The 18660-nt window shown below is 44.9% G+C and overlaps 4 protein-coding genes across 5 annotated transcripts in view; 3 read left to right on the top strand and 1 right to left on the bottom strand.

Moving 5' to 3' along the window:
- LOC135089155 (uncharacterized) overlaps positions 1-1585 on the bottom strand; it is a 59877-nt gene extending 58292 nt beyond the window's left edge. Inside the window, exon 1 of one of the 2 annotated variants that reach the window (XM_063984459.1) lies at positions 381-1585. The gene's annotated coding sequence lies outside the window, so the exon portion shown is untranslated. The remainder of the gene's footprint in view (positions 1-380) is intronic. The other variant, XM_063984450.1, reaches the window with a different exon arrangement.
- A 6903-nt stretch (positions 1586-8488) lies between these two features.
- Positions 8489-10271, top strand: LOC135089136 (uncharacterized). The gene is made up of 5 exons (XM_063984414.1): positions 8489-8640; positions 8829-9197; positions 9285-9477; positions 9640-9712; positions 9843-10271. The coding sequence occupies exons 2-5, from the start codon at positions 8829-8831 to the stop codon at positions 9970-9972; spliced, it is 765 nt and encodes a 254-aa protein (XP_063840484.1). The 5' UTR covers positions 8489-8640; the 3' UTR covers positions 9973-10271.
- Positions 10272-12435: 2164 nt separating this feature from the next.
- On the top strand, positions 12436-13998 carry LOC135089149 (uncharacterized). The gene is made up of 5 exons (XM_063984440.1): positions 12436-12578; positions 12726-13085; positions 13173-13365; positions 13502-13574; positions 13692-13998. Exons 2-5 carry the CDS (start codon positions 12726-12728, stop codon positions 13819-13821), a joined length of 756 nt encoding a protein of 251 aa, XP_063840510.1. The 5' UTR covers positions 12436-12578; the 3' UTR covers positions 13822-13998.
- Positions 13999-15976: 1978 nt separating this feature from the next.
- Positions 15977-17550, top strand: LOC135089130 (uncharacterized). Its single transcript, XM_063984400.1, has 5 exons — positions 15977-16132; positions 16275-16637; positions 16725-16917; positions 17054-17126; positions 17244-17550. The coding sequence occupies exons 2-5, from the start codon at positions 16275-16277 to the stop codon at positions 17371-17373; spliced, it is 759 nt and encodes a 252-aa protein (XP_063840470.1). The 5' UTR covers positions 15977-16132; the 3' UTR covers positions 17374-17550.
- The last annotated feature ends 1110 nt before the right edge of the window (positions 17551-18660 follow it).

The raw sequence follows: 18660 nt of genomic DNA, 5'->3' as shown, positions 1-18660 counted from the left end.
AAAATAAATGAATAAATAAATAAATAAATGAAAAAAAGAAACCAAAGGAACATGATAAAAACTAAGCAAAACAAGTGACAACATCTGCCAGCACACCCTCGTACACAGTGACAGCCGATCAACAAGTGGAAGCTGCGAGGCGTGTAGTGGACAGACGAACTTATAAGTACTTGGTCAAGAGTTTGGTTAAGGAAGACGCACGTGGAGCAGCGCCAAGGGAGGAAAGGGAGGAGGAGGAACCCATGAGAGAGAGAGAGAGAGAGAGAGAGAGAGAGAGAGAGAGAGAGAGAGAGAGAGAGAGAGAGAGAGAGAGAGAGAGAGAGAGAAGAGACGGACGTTGTAAAAAGAACAGTCTCGCCCAGCGGTTAGAGCATGTTTACCTCAGGAAGACTCAAATGGTGTATGGTGCAAGGCCCAGCTCTTCACTTTCACTGTAGGCGTGCGTGTGTGTCACGATGCTCCTGTTGCTCTCACTGCCCCGCTGCCCGGCAACACACGCGCACACACACACACACACACACAACAATACACACAATTACGCAGGGCTGGGGTATACCCTCTCCTGTGTGAAAGGCAAGCGTTCCGTAGGGCTCATACAAACACGAGAGTGTGCATCAGCTTCGCAAGTCTAATTTGATTTATCAATTTGATTCTGTTGCAGTTGTGTTAATTGATAATCTTCAGTGGTATTTTTTTGTTAGTAGGTTTTTCTTATATTTTTCCATCTTCAGCAGCATTAGTCGTTTTCTTTCTGTGTTCCCATTTTTCTTCCTGAGTCGCTCCAAACTAATGTCGCTATTCTGTTATATTCTCAAGCAATGAAGGGGTCGCTACAAGTGTATGGTACATGCCAAAACCAAGAAATTCTTTACTCTAGAGGCATCAGTTCCTTCCACAATCTTGCGCATGTTATCATTATGGTACCAATACTCTTCATAAGCTGACTTGAGCCGCCGTGAATGACATGGGGGTAAAAAGGTTAAAATCAAGACTGCCTTTCCGAACCACGTCTGTCGCTCGCTATCGGGCCCATTAGCCACCCGCCCGTTGGTTGCGTTGACGATCTAAAATTCAACAAACCTTCCTCAGATTTGAGCCACAGCCGCGAGATCGCTGCCTAACGGGTCCCGGACAGGGGCTACACGCAGTTCGTGACCCACTGGAAGCACCTCAAGTCGTATCATCACAAAAGTTTTCCGGGAACCTGCACTTTTAACACTGCACACCAGCCCGCCTCACGGCACCGCGGCTTACGGAGCGCAACACACACACCTGCCCACCACCGTGCCTCGGAGCACACTGGCTGAGGGTGAGGGATGGGGAGGTTCAGGGGGAGATGAAGTCACTGTCACCGCCCACCTGTTTCTCCCCTTCCCTCCCTTCCCTCTCTCCCTCTCTCCCCGCCCACACGCCGTCCTTACCTGGTGGCTCGTGGCCTTTCCTGGCGTGCCTCTCCGGCATCTTTACCGGCAAAGGTGTGTGTGGTAATAACAGGCGGCGAGCCATTAACCTGTCTCGCCCCTCACCGCCCGCCTCCCGCTACAGGTCAGCTACGGTACGGCAAGTTTTGATGATGCATTGCTCCTGCTTCTCCTACGTCCTTACCTTTCCCGCATATTTCAGTGTTGCATTATCCAGGAATCATTATATTATCAGTTTTAACTTTTCCTATTTAATCATAACGAAATGTAGTTTTACGTTGATTTTAAATGTGTAGTTATATCGTTATTCCTGCAGTGTGGGCGATGGGGATCAGTCCTAAAGATGTAATGGAAATCCTCTGAATATGAGTGTGAACGCTGTCTCTCTGCTGTCGTCCTTTCTCGTTACTTAAAAGAAGAAAGTTGCCTTGGCATAGAAATAAATTGAGCATAAGTATTTGTGCGTCACAAGTCTACAAAAGTGCTAAACTGTGAGATTTCTGAGGGAGAAACCGATATATTCTATCAGACCAATGTAAAAGCAAACAACAATGACTTCCTTGGGGGACATCCAGTGCGGCGTAACAATATCATGAGACCATCAAGACGTGTACTCTTTTAAAGCCCTCCCCTCTTCGAAAGGAGCGTCCCTCTTGCGTAAAGGAATACCCCTGATGGCTCATCCAAACATAACAATTAATTCGTTCCGCGCTACATCACCATCCGTTCCTTTCAATCCCATTACCTCCATACACTAACATATATCTCTTCTCACACACGTGCCCTTTACTTCACTCCTAAGCACCTTATTAAGCAGTCTGTCTTCATTCATCGCCTTGATATGCTCGTGCCATTAAGAATTACCTCTTGCTTATTCCTCATATCCACAGTTTACACGCCTAAGCCCGGCTCTTCCCTCACCGTCGTCTTGTGCACTCCAACACTACCACCTTCCACTCTCTCCACCTGCACAGTCCTTGCCGCGTTAATCCTCCACACATTCCCTTCATTCACACACCCCGTTCCCACAAACACATGTCGGTGCAGGTAACAATATGCTATCTTGCGGTCTCTTCTTTAATGCTCTTTATTTTCACGTCTAAACATTTCTCCCTCTAGACCAGGGGTTCTCAACCACGGGGGAATTCACCCCAGGGGAAATTTCAGGTTTTCAGGGGAGGAATTGGGACCACAGATTGGCAAACTCAAACTGTTAGAATGTTGATCTTTTTATTGCCTTTGAGCTCCCCAGGGCGGCACAAAATTCAGTATGCATCGGTTACCTGGTGCAAGCAGCCTATCAAACCGTTCACCACAAGCTCCAGAACCGTAAGGATCAAAATAGATTACCCATAGACAGTGCTGCCACAAAGTTAAGACATAGGAACCACCGAGTGGTCCGTCTGCAAGTACCCTTACGAAAGCTTACGCTTTGCTTAGAGTCCTAGTCCTAGCCTCCTGTCACGAGTACCCCCATCCCCTACGGATGCAGCGACGCCGCTGCAATCCTGCCGGGCCCCCAGTCTCGCTGATGACGTGTGACTCATGCTTCAGTGCTTGCAATGGAGGGGGAATGACATTCTGACATAAGGTGAAAGGGGTGCATGGGGCAAACAAGGTTGAGAACCACTACTCTAAACATCTTCCCCACGCTCCTTATTAATCAAGTCGTCTATTAATCTAATATAATGTAACCAATAACCGTAATAGTTTCGGTTATTGTATAGTAATTATATCAGTGCTGATAATTATATTCAGAGGGATAAAATATCCACAGGGGAAAATGTGTGGAGAGAAATACTCATGTGTTGAGAGGACCTGCCAAGGGAGAATGCCAGGGGTGTCCATGGGGGAATGTGGGTGCATACCTAATCATCCTGCCACTTTAAATTAAGCTAAGGTGCTGCACCGTGTTTGTTTGGCTACGCTGGTCTTGTTCCGCTGCCTGACAACATCATTCATGGAAGCTCGTATTGATTAACGCTTTACTCTCTCACAGTGACTATTTGCAAAGGTCACAGGGATGATTAGCTGGGTTGTCAAGAGTGTTTCTCCTGTTAATAATGTAGAAATCTTGTTAATCTACCGCTAGAACCGTATAAAGGCTCTTAAAAACCGTATAATTTCAACTAGAGCCTTTTGAAAGTAGTGGAGGTGCGAGCAGAAGTGTTTAAGAATTTAGTCCATGGAAGCACGAGATTCACCTGGCGTCCCTTGGCGAGGGTCTGTTATCTGGCGATCATTCAGAATTGCAGGGTGTAGGAGGATATATTAATCAACACAACTTTGGGCTTCATGTTACGATTCGGCTCTTATTTTACTTACGATGAGAACTGCGATACATACGTACTGTGCATACATACATATTACACATACACAGTACGTACATACATACATACATATATACGTACGAGTACCTAGAGAAATAAAATGTACATAGATAAATAATATATGAATAGACATACACAAGGTGGGTCAATGAATACATGCCTACATACATACACACGCACATTCGTACATACTGTTAAGCCCTGGACACAGTGTGTGTGTGTGTGTGTGTGTGTGTGTGTGTGTGTGTGTGTGTGTGCATGAGTGTGTGTGTGAGGACCCCAATAGGGTAGTTAATATGTCAGGAGCTGGAAGGAAGGTGACGTGGAGCGGATGCTATAGGGATAGGGTACGGCGTAGCAATACATACAGACATACATTCATATATATATATATATATATATATATATATATATATATATATATATATATATATATATATATATATATATATATATATATATATATATATATATATATATATATATATATGTTAAATCATTCACATACTATTTATTTAGCAGTCATCTACGTCGAGTCTTAACATTGCTCTAATGAATTGCGATAGGTTATTGAACACATTCATATTTTTACTTTGCATCAGTTTGATAATTTACAACTGATTTGGGCTTACTCTGAATTCATCAGGGATATAATAATCTCTTAGCTGGCCAGTATCCTGGTTTTGGCCTTGCAGTAATGCATGATACTCGCCACCTACATGACCATTGTTACATTTACTGCAGTAGCGTTCCTCCCTTCTCTTACCACAATATCTTATTATCGGCAATTTATTATTTCTTGAACGAAATTTACTTACATACATACAGTTCGTCTTAGTTAATTTTACAAGGTAAAATTCCATACATTTCTTTACATATTCTATAAATACAACAGATGCTTTTTATTGCTACATTTCGATACCAAGATGTTATCCACGAGTGTTTTACCTCTGTTCTACAGCCATTCCGAACCATTTTGGGTTATCATTAGTTTGAGTCAACCAGTCAATACATATACCGCGTACGTAATCCAACTATGGGGATAAATATGCACCAGACTAATATAACCGTAATAAACACATCTACATTACATGACACAGTTTAGTACTTTTTCCCATATTCAGTGGAAAAAATACTAAACTATAATTATAATTAGTCTTGACCAGTAATTCATCATTCTGCATTTTATGGTTAAATCCAGAGGACAAACTCCGAGTTCCCCATATACAATATTCCTGCTTGTATATCTGTGTACATACTATTGAACATGCTTATAAAACTTCATTTGTAATGATTCATAGTTCACATGCATACAACATCACGGGTACCACCATGCTATTATAGATTTGTATTTGCATATCAATTAGCATGTCATACTTACGGAAAGTACCAATCACTACGTACATGACCTTGGCTGCCTGCTCTTTGAGCGCCAGCTGGCCTTTCCTAGACCTCCCATTATAATTAAACAACATCCCCAGGCATTTGTATTCATTAGCTACCTCAATCTTTTCCTCACCAAAATGAAACCTATAATTATTACTTCGAACCTTACCTTTACTGAATAGTGCTATCTTAGTTTTCCTACAATTTTACCTTCAGTTTCCAATTAAAAACAGTAACTACTGAGTGTAATTAGAGCTTGTTTCATGTTTTGCTCACTGTCACACAAAATAACAGTGATGTCTACGTACATTAGCACCAGTAATTTGAAGAAAGCATTTACAAGGTCATAATTGAAATTTTCAGTCATTACAGTTATGTTCAATATGTTGTTCTTGTAAGTTGTTGACATAAAAAGCCAACAATAGTGGTGACAAGTTCTCTCCTTACCTCACACCCATAGTAAATGAGAAAGTATCAGACACATGTTGTTCTATCATTACGCACGACTTTACATTCTACATTTAGTGTCTTACCATTAAACATTAGCCTTTACCAGTTTATACCACAGACCCTCGCTCCATACCGTATCGAAAGCTTTCTGGTAGTCAACAAATAAACAAAGCAATTTACTCCTTTCCACCTGAACAAGTCAACTCCACATTTAAGTAATAATATTTGGTCGAGTGTGGAATACCTTCTAGAAAACTTGCTTGTGTTTCACTGCTTATGTTATTGTTGTCGGAGAATATTTTGAGACTTGTTTAAGACAGATGTAAATAATTTCCCCATGCAGCTTAACAGGGGGATTCCTCTGTAGTTATTAGTGTCGTTAACATCTCACTTATTTTTGTATAGAGGCACAGTAACACCACACCAACTCTGACGGAAAAACACCAGTATCAAGGATTTTGTTAAATGATTTTGCGTACAAGAGACATGGTAGATCTTGTGTATACACTGTTATCACTACCAGGAAACTTGCCATTTTTCTGTTTACTTATGTATGTTTTTATTTCAGCAGGAGTGATACGGTTGTTAAGTATTGCCAAGTCAGCATCGTTGTCTATTTCGTCAGGTTTGGAAAAAAAAAAAAAAAAAACCCGGAGGAAAAAGTGCGTTTTTGGGGTTTCATTTTATTTAATTTTTTTTTTGAGGGGTTTTATTGATTTTTGGGGGAGTTTTATCTTTTTCTTCATTCCTCATAAGTAAATCAGTTTCAATAGGCAATTAAAAAGTAATTTAGAGTGAAACAAAAGGTATGAAGTGTTATATAGAGAACAGACACTTGATTAGGTCATGCTGATACAGGTTGGTCCAGTTGAACGAAGCCTGTATTAACTTGTGCTGTACAGGAAATGAACGGATCAGGCTTGACTTCTTTTACATTTGTCATATATATGTAAAGATGGCTTCCTACTTGATGAGGCAGCCTTCTTATCCTTATTTTTAGCTAAAACCACACGTCAACTCAAGGGATTTTAATAGGTAAATATTATAGGCCTAAAGTCGTGATGTGTCAATTAAGCTACACCTCCTTTGTCAGCCCCACTCACTGTCTGCCTCCCTATCCCCACACCCTCCTTGTTTCTTCATTTATCATACCCCTCCCTATCTCCTCCATCTAAGCCTCCCCCTCCCCCCCCCCTCTCTCTCTCTCCCTCTCTCTCTCTCTCTCTCTCTCTCTCTCTCTCTCTCTCTCTCTCTCTCTCTCTCTCTCTCTCTCTCTCTCTCTCTCTCTCTCTGTCTCCTTACATATCTACATACATACATAGAGAGAGAGAGAGAGAGAGAGAGAGAGAGAGAGAGAGAGAGAGAGAGAGAGAGAGAGAGAGAGAGAGAGAGAGGTACCAACACTGTGTTTGTCTGAGTGTGTGACAAGTGTGACCAAGCCATGAAAATATCAGTCAGACTTGCCATACACCCAGAAAAACATGGTATCTTATCTATTTTCTTTCCCGGAAGTTTAAGCAACAATGTGGTATGCCCGAGTGCACTCTCTCTCTCTCTCTCTCTCTCTCGCACAAGTATTCATCAAATCTTTCTCCGAATTTATACTTCTTCAACTAATACAAACAAACAATAAAGTTTCATAACAATTCCGAATTTGCCTCCACTTCAAGGTGACAACATTACTTATACTCAGGCTTATAGCAATCAAAAGATCACCTGACTTAAATCTACTAAAAGTATAAGCGATGTCAAAGCCAATATCTTTCATTTTCACTATTACAGTGTCCATATCTACAGTACATCATCACACCTTGTCGCACACATACTGACAGCATCATAGTAATCGAAAAGCTCGATAAATTCACCCAGTAATAACTTTGATTTCAAACCACAAACGTTAAGACTTAATATATTCATTGAACATAAATTTTGTATCGGTGTGACAATCTTGTGTTTGAGAGTGGTGGTGTAGCTAAAGTCTGTAGGCGTGTCTTTGTGTATGCGTAATAGTTTGAGTGTTTTTGTTTGTCTACACTTAATAATCTGCATGTGTGACGTGCTCTGTGTTGCTGGTGTGAGTGTTGTGCCGTGTGTCGTATGTGACTGTGCTCCGTGTTGCTGGTGCGAGTGTTGTCCCGTGTGTCTCTCTGGAGGGATGATGATACATGGTCAGCAGAGAATGAAAGGTAAGAAAACAATGAAGGGGATGAAACTGTGACAGAAGGCAAAGAAAGGAATGAAGACGGTAAGATAGGTTATGTAGCACCAGAATAGAAAGAAGAAAATGAAGATGAGGGTGATCAAATAGTGTCAGAAGAGGAAAAAAAAAACAGGAAGACAATAAATCCAATGGAAATGAGAGATACTCGCCAAGCTGTATTCCTTCCGTGATATTGTTATTACTAATGGCGCCTACAGTAACGGACAGTGTTGAAAACGAGGATACAGACAAAGACGGCATCCTAAAAACAACAATAATAACCTTGTGACCTTACAGTACCTCAGTGTTTAAAAATGTGTGGCATTGCACACGTGTGTGTGTGTGTGTGTACTCGCCGCAGTACTTCTTTGTACACATGTTGGTTGACTGTCTGGCCCTGTGGCAAGAACTCGCAGTGGACGATGCCCCTCACACACACATATGTGTGTGTGTGGTTTCGGTAAAGGCGAGGAATGAGGTAAAAAATGTTTGCATAAATAGTTCCGTGGTTCGCTTATGCGGTGTATAATTACAGCATCTGTATACAGCCATGTTCAGCACAAGTTGCAATAACAATATTCAACGCCCAAGACTAGCGGTGTCGTGAATGGTGTGATCAAGTGTGTCTGTGCCTTGTAATGTGATTAAAAGAATACAATCCTGCAAGGCGCCCCGGCACACCAAGGAGGGTGAGGGTAATCACGCTGCAGCACCGGTGCCTGCAGGCGCCCAGTAGGAGGGCGAGGAGTGTGCCGCCCTGGACCATTCAGGAGGCGACAAAATCAAAGAGGAACAGCGCGGGGAAGGTTGGTACCAGAGTTACCTGAGACTCCAGAGCAAACACACCGTCGAGGTGGGTAGTGGTGGTGTTGGTGTTGTGTACTGTGTCTCGTGCTTTGATGTACTCTGTCCCGCTTATCGTGGTCAAGGAGTCTACTGGAGTACTATGGAGTTATTGATCATGAGGCGGGATTTGTGCTGCTTTGTTTCCTGCAGTGTTACAGGCAGCGTGAGTGTAAGTGGTGTCTATCGGTGTTTCAGATGATGTGGTGCGTGGCTGTTGTGGCGGCGGCTGTGTCGGCAGTAGCGTCGGGGCAGGGACAAATCGTCAGCTATGACGGGACGACCCTCGTTAACGACAATACCCAGCCAGAAGTGATCGTTCAGGTGCCTTCCTCTGCTCCTGTTCCCGCCACCACCTTTGCCCGGTCCTTTGTGTTTGCTCCTGCTCCCGCTCAAGTTCCTGCCGCCCAGCCCGCCGTGATTGTCCAATCGCCTACATCTTTTCCTACTTTCGTGCCGCCACTCCAGCCCACATTTGGCCCTGTCGCAGCCCCAGTTGCACCCCAGTTTGGCATCCCTCAAGGCGGCCTGCCAGTGCTGCCAGCCTGCCCCAGTACTTATTCACTGGTGAGTGCCGCGTGTTAGTTCACTTAGGAAACGCGCACCTCCCCACGCACACCTGACGCTTTCTTAACGCCTGTTTGTTGTCCTCAGGTACACGCCACGTACCACGGCAGCTTGTACCACTTCTCGTGGTGCTACTACCAGTCCGGCCAGCGGTTCACCCACCAGCAGGCAGCGGACTATTGCCGCACCCTCAACCACTTCGGCCACCCATACAACTTCGAGGTTCTCAGGATGGAAGACACCATCGAGGTCTCGTTCATCAACTATCTGCTGAGCTACTGTAAGCAGCACGCCGGGTTGTTCAGTGGTTATGAGGCTTTTGTGTGATTAGTAGTGTCTTCTGGTATAAGTACTAAGGGAGGTCGCTAGGGACTTGTGTAAAAAACCTGTATATAGGAAGGGAAATCAATGATGTACTAATAATCTCCACGTCTCCCCACAGACGCCCACGCCGCCGTGTGGACCAGGGACACCACCAGCACTGCGCCCTACAGCATCCGCAGCTTCATCAACAGGTGAGGCAGCAGCTTTGGGTGTGTGGCGCCCCCCTCTCCGAATGTTGACATGATCCTGACTGTCATCAGGAACAGGGAGCGAAAGGCCACTGGAACACAAGATGACTCAACTCTTCCTTGTCCCCCGCAGGTCCGGCGTCAACCTGCCTGGCCACGACTGCCTCTCCGTGGAAGCCGCCGCCTTCGCCTTGCACAGCATCTGGGTACACGAGAACTCCTGCTCGGACGCCAAGCTGGTCGTCTGCGAAGCGCGATACTAGGGAAGTCGGGTGCACTCGGTATATTTATTGATTGCTTAATTACCGCCGGTATTAATAATTACCGCCGGGGTTAATAAAAACTACAATTCCGTTATTGTATATGCTTAATTACTGCAGCAATTAATATAAATACATTGCCATTACTACTACATATGCTTAATTACTGCAGGAATTAATACACAATGCAATTATTATATATACTTAATTCCTGCAACAAATATTAATATAAAAATACAATATACTACATATGCTTAAATACTGCAGGGATTTATTAATAAAAGTACAGTGCCATAATAACATATCAGCGTATCTATATATCCTGCTCTTGACTAAAAATTCAATTTTTTTTTATTTTGTTTGTTACGGAATGGCGTATCTATATATCCTGCTCTTGACTAAAAATTCATTTTTTTTTATTTGTTTGCTGTTATGGAATGGTTTGATATATATCCTGCTCTTAACTAAAAATTCAATTTTTTAAAAATTTGTTTTGTTTGCTGTTATGGAATGAATGGTTTGATATGTATGAAATAAGCGTAACCTTTCAGGAGGGTTAATCTCAGGCCTGTACCACAGAGACGACCATAAACGAAGTATTAAGGCGGCAAATTGGTAGAAAGGGGAGACGGGAGAGGTGGTAGTTTGATAAAAAAAAAAAATCTCTCCCTACTCCAAGGTTTCACGGGCCCTCCTTGTCCTATCGTTTGTCCTATCGTTCTGTTCCTATCGTTTTACGCAAGTAAAATCTTGAAACGAGCGTCTGTGATAAGGATGCTTGCTATTTAGGCAATGGATGTGAAAGACCCGGTCCTAATTGACAAATACCCTCATGGTGTCATACGTGGATAATGAATTTACTTTGGGTAAATCATATTTTGACAATTCACAAATAGGCACAGGTAGCGAGACAAGGGTGTGTGTCATAGGATAGATATCACGCCCATTCATCTCTTTGTGACGTCGATGCTTCGTTAGTTACCATGACTTGACTGTCTCCTTGCACTGTGACAATGATCGCACTTGTATATTTTGTAACACGCTTTGTCGATTATTTTGTCGATAAAATATGATCATTCTCGTTCTTTATGCACTTAACCACTATATTATAACCACACACACATACACACGCACATATATGAAATTCAAGGCAGAGACAGGACTTGCCTTACAAGATCACGGCTCAAGATGGTTGCAGATTTTCTGTACATCCCTTGAGTCCAAGTCACGTTATGTCCAGTTGTCCTGAGGTATTCCTTGTGAGCAAGTTTGCGGTGCTCCGTTCCAGACTGTACTTTGCCTCATTATTGTGACATTGCATTGGCTTCCATCGCGTGACAAGAGGTGCTACTTGTTTCATGGGAAATACTATAAAGGTGACAACATTTAATGCTGTTCAAGAGGCACGCAAGACCTGAAGAGTCCCGGCGCGGCCTGCTGAGATGGAGACCATTCAACCGCCTCTCACCTCCCATCACCTCGCCCCAGGATAAAAGATTTGTGAGTGTTCATCCTGCTTGTCTCTCACACAATCGTGAGCGTTGTTAGTCCCAGTTGTGTTTTTGTTGTGTTACGAGTATAATTACGACGAGCGTCGGGTGTGAGGTACAGCAGTGACACAGTGTAATCACAAGACACGCGTCGTCACACATTTCAGTAGCTTTCATGCACAAGGCACTATGAAGTTTTGCTGATGAGTTTGATTTATGCATACGAAGCTTGTAATTTCATATTGATAGTATATTCTGTTATGATCTACAAAATAAATAAAAAATAATTGAATAACAACAACAATAGTAAAAACAACAACAACAACAACGATAACAATAATGTTGGGGTCAGTTGGGGTCAGTTCACGGTCTCGGAGGCAGAAAAGTTTCATGAGTAGGAAAAAAAAAACTCGCGTCACATTTTAGGTACGGAACACTGACAAAAAATCAGGCAAACCCTTCGTTGATTGACAAACGATTATTGTTGTTGGAGCATTAATTATTGCTATTGCGGTCTTTTCGTGGAATCCTCAACGGCTGAGCATCGAGAAGACTCAAGCACTGTATCCCGCCAGGCAACAGTCATCACCCCGCACAAAGGACGCCTATTTGAAACATTCACTACGCTAGTGTGAAGGCGTGAGGAACTGCACACGTCTGTGTGTGTGTGTGTGTGTGTGTGTGTGTGTGTGTGTGTGTGTGTGTGTGTGCCCGGAGATGAAAAAGCTCTCAGCTGGGGTGAAGAATGAGGTGAAATGTTTGCATAAATAGGTGGGTAGTTCGCTTATGCAGTGTTTAATGAAAGTGTATACAGCCATGTTCAGTACAAGTTACAACAACAATATTCAGCGCGCAAGACCAGCGGCGTCATGACTGGTGTGATCAAGTGTGTCTGTGCCTTGTAATATAGTTAATAGAACACATTCCTGCAAGGCGTCCCGGTACACCTAGGAGGATGAGGGTGATCACGCTGAAGCACCGGTGCCTGCAGGCGTCCAGTAGGAGGGCGAGAAGTGTGCCGCCTTGGACCATTCAGGCGGCGGCAAAGTCGAGGAGGAAGAGCGCGGGGAAGCTTCATGCCAGAGTTATCTGAGACTCCAGTCCAAACACACTGTGAAGGTGAGCAATGGTGGTGATCCGGTATTGTTCTATGTCTTAATCAAAGAGTCTACAGGGTGCTCTAGATTTCCTTATAATGCGACATATTTTTTTGCTGCCATGTGCACTGTGATGTTACAGGTAGCGTGAGTGTTAGTGGTGTTTCAGATGATGTGGTGCGTGGCTGTTGTGGCGGCGGCTGTGTCGGCAGTAGCGTCGGGGCAGGGACAAATCGTCAGCTATGACGGGAGGACCCTCGTTAACGACAATACCCAGCCAGAAGTGATCGTTCAGGTGCCTTCCTCTGCTCCTGTTCCCGCCACCACCTTTGCCCGGTCCTTTGGGTTTGCTCCTGCACCAGCTCAAGTTCCTGCCGCCCAGCCCGCCGTGATTGTCCAGACGCCCACATCTTTCGTGCCGCCACTCCAGCCCACATTTGGCCCTGTCGCAGCCCCAGTTGCACCCCAGTTTGGCATCCCTCAAGGCGGCCTGCCAGTGCTGCCAGCCTGCCCCAGTACTTACTCACTGGTGAGTGCCGCGTGTTAGTTCACTTAGGAAACGCGCACCTCCCCACGCACACCTGACGCTTTCTTAACGCCTGTATGTTGTCCTCAGGTACACGCCACGTACCACGGCAGCTTGTACCACTTCTCGTGGTGCTACTACCAGTCCGGCCAGCGGTTCACCCACCAGCAGGCAGCGGACTATTGCCGCACCCTCAACCACTTCGGCCACCCATACAACTTCGAGGTTCTCAGGATGGAAGACACCATCGAGGTCTCGTTCATCAGCTACCTGCTGAGCTACTGTAAGCATCACGCCGGGTTGTGTGATTAGTAGTGTCTTCTGGTCTAAGTACCAATGTAGGTCGCTAAGCTTATGATGTAAAAATCTGTATATAGGAAGGGAAATCAATGCTGTACTAATATCCACGCCTCCCACAGACGCCCACGCCGCCGTGTGGACCAGGGACACCACCAGCACCGCGCCTTACAGCATCCGCAGCTTCATCAACAGGTGAGGCAGTAGCCTAGAGTCTGTGGCGCCCGCCGCTCGGTATGGTGACAGTCATCAGGAATAGGGAGAGAGGGCACCTGAACACGAGATCACTCCACTCTTCCTTGTTCCCCGCAGGTCCGGCGTCAACCTGCCTGGCCACAACTGTCTCTCCGTGGAGGCCGCCCTTTTCGCCTTGCACAGCATCTGGGTGCACGAGAACTCCTGCTCTGACGCCAAGCTGGTCGTCTGCGAGGCGCGATACTAGAGAAGTCGGGTGCACTCGCTATATTCATTGATTGCTTAATTACTGCCGGGATTGATAAAAATACAATGCCATTACTACATATGCTTAATTACTGCTGGAATTAATATAAATACAATGCCATTACTACATGTGCGTAATTTCTGATGGAATTAATAAAAATACTACCATTCTTATATATACCAGCGTATTTATATATCCTGCTCTTGACTAAAAATTCAATTTTTTTTTTAATTTGTTTGCTGTTATGGAATGGTTTGATATGTATGAAATAAACGTAACCAACCTTTCAGGAGGGTTAATCTCGGGCCTGTACCACAGAGACGACCATAAACGAGGTATTAAGACGGCAAATTGGTAGAAAGGGGAGACGGGAGAGGCAGCGGCGGTTTGATACAGAAAAATCTCTCCCTACTTCAAGGTTTCCCGGGCCCGTGTCCTATCGTTCTGTTCCTATCGTTTTACGCAAGTAAAATATTGAAATGAGCGTCTGTGACAAGGATGCTTGCTATTTAGGCAATGGATGTGCAAGACCCCGTCCTAATTGACAAATACCCTCATGGTTGTCATACGTGGATAATGAATTTACTTTTTGAATCAAATTTTGACAATTTATAAGAATTTATAGATAGGCACAGGTAGCGAGACGAGGGTATCTATCATAGGATAGATACTCCGCCCACTCATCTCTTGACGTCGATGCTTCGTTAGTTACTATGACTTGACTGTCTCCTTGCCCTGTGACAATGATCGTACTTGTATGTTTTGTAACGCTTTGTCGATAAATTATAATAATTCTCGTTCCTCATACACTTGACAACACTATATTATAACCACACACACACGCACATATATGAAATTCAAGGCAGGACTTGCCTTACAAGATCACGGCTCAAGATGGTTGCAGATTTTCTGTACATCCCTTGAGTCCAAGTCACGTTATGTCCAGTTGTCCTGAGGTATTCCTTGTGAGCAAGTTTGCGGTGCTCCGTTCCAGACTGTACTTTGCCTCATTATTGTGACATTGCATTGGCTTCCATCGCGTGACAAGAGGTGCTACTTGTTTCATGGGAAATACTATAAAGGTGACAACATTTAATGCTGTTCAAGAGGCACGCAAGACCTGAAGAGTCACGGCGCGGCCTGCTGAGATGGAGACCATTCAACCGCCTCTCACCTCCCATCACCTCGCCCCAGGATAAAAGATTTGTGAGTGTTCATCCTGCTTGTCTCTCACACAATCGTGAGCGTTGTTAGTCCCAGTTGTGTTTTTGTTGTGTTACGAGTATAGTTACGACGAGCGTCGGGTGTGAGGTACAGCAGTGACACAGTGTAATCACACGACACGCGTCGTCACACATTTCAGTAGCTTTCATGCACAAGGCACTATGAAGTTTTGCTGATGAGTTTGATTTATGCATACGAAGCTTGTAATTTCATATTGATAGTATATTCTGTTATGATCTACAAAAAAAATAAAAAATATAATTGAATAACAACAACAATAGTAAAAACAACAACAACAACAACGATAACAATAATGTTGGGGTCAGTTGGGGTCAGTTCACGGTCTCGGAGGCAGAAAAGTTTCATGAGTAGGAAAAAAAAACTCGCGTCACATTTTAGGTACGGAACACTGACAAAAAATCAGGCAAACCCTTCGTTGATTGACAAACGATTATTGTTGTTGGAGCATTAATTATTGCTATTGCGGTCTTTTCGTGGAATCCTCAACGGCTGAGCATCGAGAAGACTCAAGCACTGTATCCCGCCAGGCAACAGTCATCACCCCGCACAAAGGACGCCTATTTGAAACATTCACTACGCTAGTGTGAAGGCGTGAGGAACTGCACACGTTTGTGTGTGTGTGTGTGTGTGTGTGTGTGTGTGTGTGTGTGTGTGTGCCCGGAGATGAAAAAGCTCTCAGCTGGGGTGAAGAATGAGGTGAAATGTTTGCATAAATAGGTGGGTAGTTCGCTTATGCGGTGTTTAATGAAAGTGTATACAGCCATCCATGTTCAGTACAAGTTACAACAATATTCAGCGCGCAAGACCAGCGGCGTCATGACTGGTGTGATCAAGTGTGTCTGTGCCTTGTAATATAGTTAATAGAACACATTCCTGCAAGGCGTCCCGGTACACCTAGAAGGATGAGGGTGATCACGCTGAATCACCGGTGCCTGCAGGCGTCCAGTAGGAGGGCGAGAAGTGTGCCGCCTTGGACCATTCAGGCGGCGGCAAAGTCGAGGAGGAAGAGCGCGGGGAAGCTTCATGCCAGAGTTATCTGAGTCTCCAGACCAAACACACCGTGAAGGTGAGCAATGGTGGTGATCCGGTATTGTTGTATGTCTTAAAGAATCTACAGGGTGCTCTGGATTCCTTATAATGCGACATATGTTTTTGCTGCCATGTGCACTGTGATGTTACAGGTAGCGTGAGTGTTAGTGGTGTTTCAGATGATGTGGTGCGTGGCTGTTGTGGCGGCGGCTGTGTTGGCAGTAGCGGCGGGGCAGGGACAAATCGTCAGCTATGATGGGACGACCCTCGTTAACGACAATACCCAGCCAGAAGTGATCGTTCAGGCGCCTTCTGCTCCTATTCCCGCCACCACCTTTGCCCGGTCCTTTGGGTTTGCTCCTGCACCAGCTCCCGCCCCTGTTCTTCCCGCCCAGCCCGCGGTGTTTGTCCAGACGCCCACATCTTTCGTGCCGCCACTCCAGCCCACATTTGGCCCTGTCGCAGCCCCAGTTGCACCCCAGTTTGGCATCCCTCAAGGCGGCCTGCCAGTGCTGCCAGCCTGCCCCAGTACTTACTCACTGGTGAGTGCCGCGTGTTAGTTCACTTAGGAAACGCGCACCTCCCCACGCACACCTGACGCTTTCTTAACGCCTGTATGTTGTCCTCAGGTACACGCCACGTACCACGGCAGCTTGTACCACTTCTCGTGGTGCTACTACCAGTCCGGCCAGCGGTTCACCCACCAGCAGGCAGCGGACTATTGCCGCACCCTCAACCACTTCGGCCACCCATACAACTTCGAGGTTCTCAGGATGGAAGACACCATCGAGGTCTCGTTCATCAGCTACCTGCTGAGCTACTGTAAGCATCACGCCGGGTTGTGTGATTAGTAGTGTCTTCTGGTCTAAGTACCAATGTAGGTCGCTAAGCTTATGATGTAAAAATCTGTATATAGGAAGGGAAATCAATGCTGTACTAATATCCACGCCTCCCACAGACGCCCACGCCGCCGTGTGGACCAGGGACACCACCAGCACCGCGCCTTACAGCATCCGCAGCTTCATCAACAGGTGAGGCAGTAGCCTAGAGTCTGTGGCGCCCGCCGCTCGGTATGGTGACAGTCATCAGGAATAGGGAGAGGGGGCACCTGAACACGAGATCACTCCACTCTTCCTTGTTCCCCGCAGGTCCGGCGTCAACCTGCCTGGCCACAACTGTCTCTCCGTGGAGGCCGCCCTTTTCGCCTTGCACAGCATCTGGGTGCACGAGAACTCCTGCTCTGACGCCAAGCTGGTCGTCTGCGAGGCGCGATACTAGAGAAGTCGGGTGCACTCGCTATATTCATTGATTGCTTAATTACTGCCGGGATTGATAAAAATACAGTGCCATTACTACATATGCTTAATTACTGCTGGAATTAATATAAATACAATGCCATTACTACATGTGCGTAATTTCTGCTGGAATTAATAAAAATATTGCCATTCTTATATATACCAGCGTATTTATATATCCTGCTCTTGACTAAAAATTCAATTTTTTTTTAAATTTGTTTGTTATGGAATGGTTTGATATGTATGAAATAAACGTAACCTTTCAGGAGGGTTAATCTCGGGCCTGTACCACAGAGACGACCATAAACGAGGTATTAAGACGGCAAATTGGTAGAAAGGGGAGACGGGAGAGGCAGCGGCGGTTTGATACAGAAAAATCTCTCCCTACTTCAAGGTTTCCCGGGCCCGTGTCCTATCGTTCTGTTCCTATCGTTTTACGCAAGTAAAATATTGAAATGAGCGTCTGTGACAAGGATGCTTGCTATTTAGGCAATGGATGTGCAAGACCCCGTCCTAATTGACAAATACCCTCATGGTGTCATACGTGGATAATGAATTTACTTTTTGAATCAAATTTTGACAATTTATAAGAATTTATAGATAGGCACAGGTAGCGAGACGAGGGTATCTATCATAGGATAGATACTCCGCCCACTCATCTCTTGACGTCGATGCTTCGTTAGTTACTATGACTTGACTGTCTCCTTGCCCTGTGACAATGATCGTACTTGTATGTTTTGTAACGCTTTGTCGATAAATTGTAATAATTCTCGTTCTTCATACACTTGACCACTATATTATAACCACACACACACGCACATATATGAAATTCAAGGCAGGACTTGCCTTACAAGATCACGGCTCAAGATGGTTGCAGATTTTCTGTACATCCCTTGCGTCCAAGTCACGTTATGTCCAGTTGTCCTGAGGTATTCCTTGTGAGCAAGTTTGCGGTGCTCCGTTCCAGACTGTACTTTGCCTCATTATTGTGACATTGCATTGGCTTCCATCGCGTGACAAGAGGTGCTACTTGTTTCATGGGAAATACTATAAAGGTGACAACATTTAATGCTGTTCAAGAGGCACGCAAGACCTGAAGAGTCACGGCGCGGCCTGCTGAGATGGAGACCATTCAACCGCCTCTCACCTCCCATCACCTCGCCCCAGGATAAAAGATTTGTGAGTGTTCATCCTGCTTGTCTCTCACACAATCGTGAGCGTTGTTAGTCCCAGTTGTGTTTTTGTTGTGTTACGAGTATAATTACGACGA

The sequence above is a fragment of the Scylla paramamosain genome, chromosome 3 (assembly GCF_035594125.1).
Source record: "Scylla paramamosain isolate STU-SP2022 chromosome 3, ASM3559412v1, whole genome shotgun sequence".
NCBI lineage: Eukaryota > Metazoa > Arthropoda > Malacostraca > Decapoda > Portunidae > Scylla > Scylla paramamosain.
Note: the sequence above shows the minus strand (reverse complement) of the source record. Positions and strands in the feature narration are given on the sequence as shown.

Excerpts from the sequence above, each read along its gene's own strand:
- LOC135089130 (XM_063984400.1), top strand. The coding sequence starts at position 16,275 with ATGATGTGGTGCGTGGCTGTTGTGGCGGCGGCTGTGTTGGCAGTAGCG. Across the intron at positions 16,638-16,724 it reads GCCCCAGTACTTACTCACTG|GTACACGCCACGTACCACGG; the intron begins GTGAGTGCCGCG and ends TGTTGTCCTCAG. Across the intron at positions 16,918-17,053 it reads CAGCTACCTGCTGAGCTACT|ACGCCCACGCCGCCGTGTGG; the intron begins GTAAGCATCACG and ends CGCCTCCCACAG.
- LOC135089136 (XM_063984414.1), top strand. The coding sequence starts at position 8,829 with ATGATGTGGTGCGTGGCTGTTGTGGCGGCGGCTGTGTCGGCAGTAGCG. Across the intron at positions 9,198-9,284 it reads GCCCCAGTACTTATTCACTG|GTACACGCCACGTACCACGG; the intron begins GTGAGTGCCGCG and ends TGTTGTCCTCAG. Across the intron at positions 9,713-9,842 it reads ATCCGCAGCTTCATCAACAG|GTCCGGCGTCAACCTGCCTG; the intron begins GTGAGGCAGCAG and ends TGTCCCCCGCAG.
- LOC135089149 (XM_063984440.1), top strand. The coding sequence starts at position 12,726 with ATGATGTGGTGCGTGGCTGTTGTGGCGGCGGCTGTGTCGGCAGTAGCG. Across the intron at positions 13,366-13,501 it reads CAGCTACCTGCTGAGCTACT|ACGCCCACGCCGCCGTGTGG; the intron begins GTAAGCATCACG and ends CGCCTCCCACAG. Across the intron at positions 13,575-13,691 it reads ATCCGCAGCTTCATCAACAG|GTCCGGCGTCAACCTGCCTG; the intron begins GTGAGGCAGTAG and ends TGTTCCCCGCAG.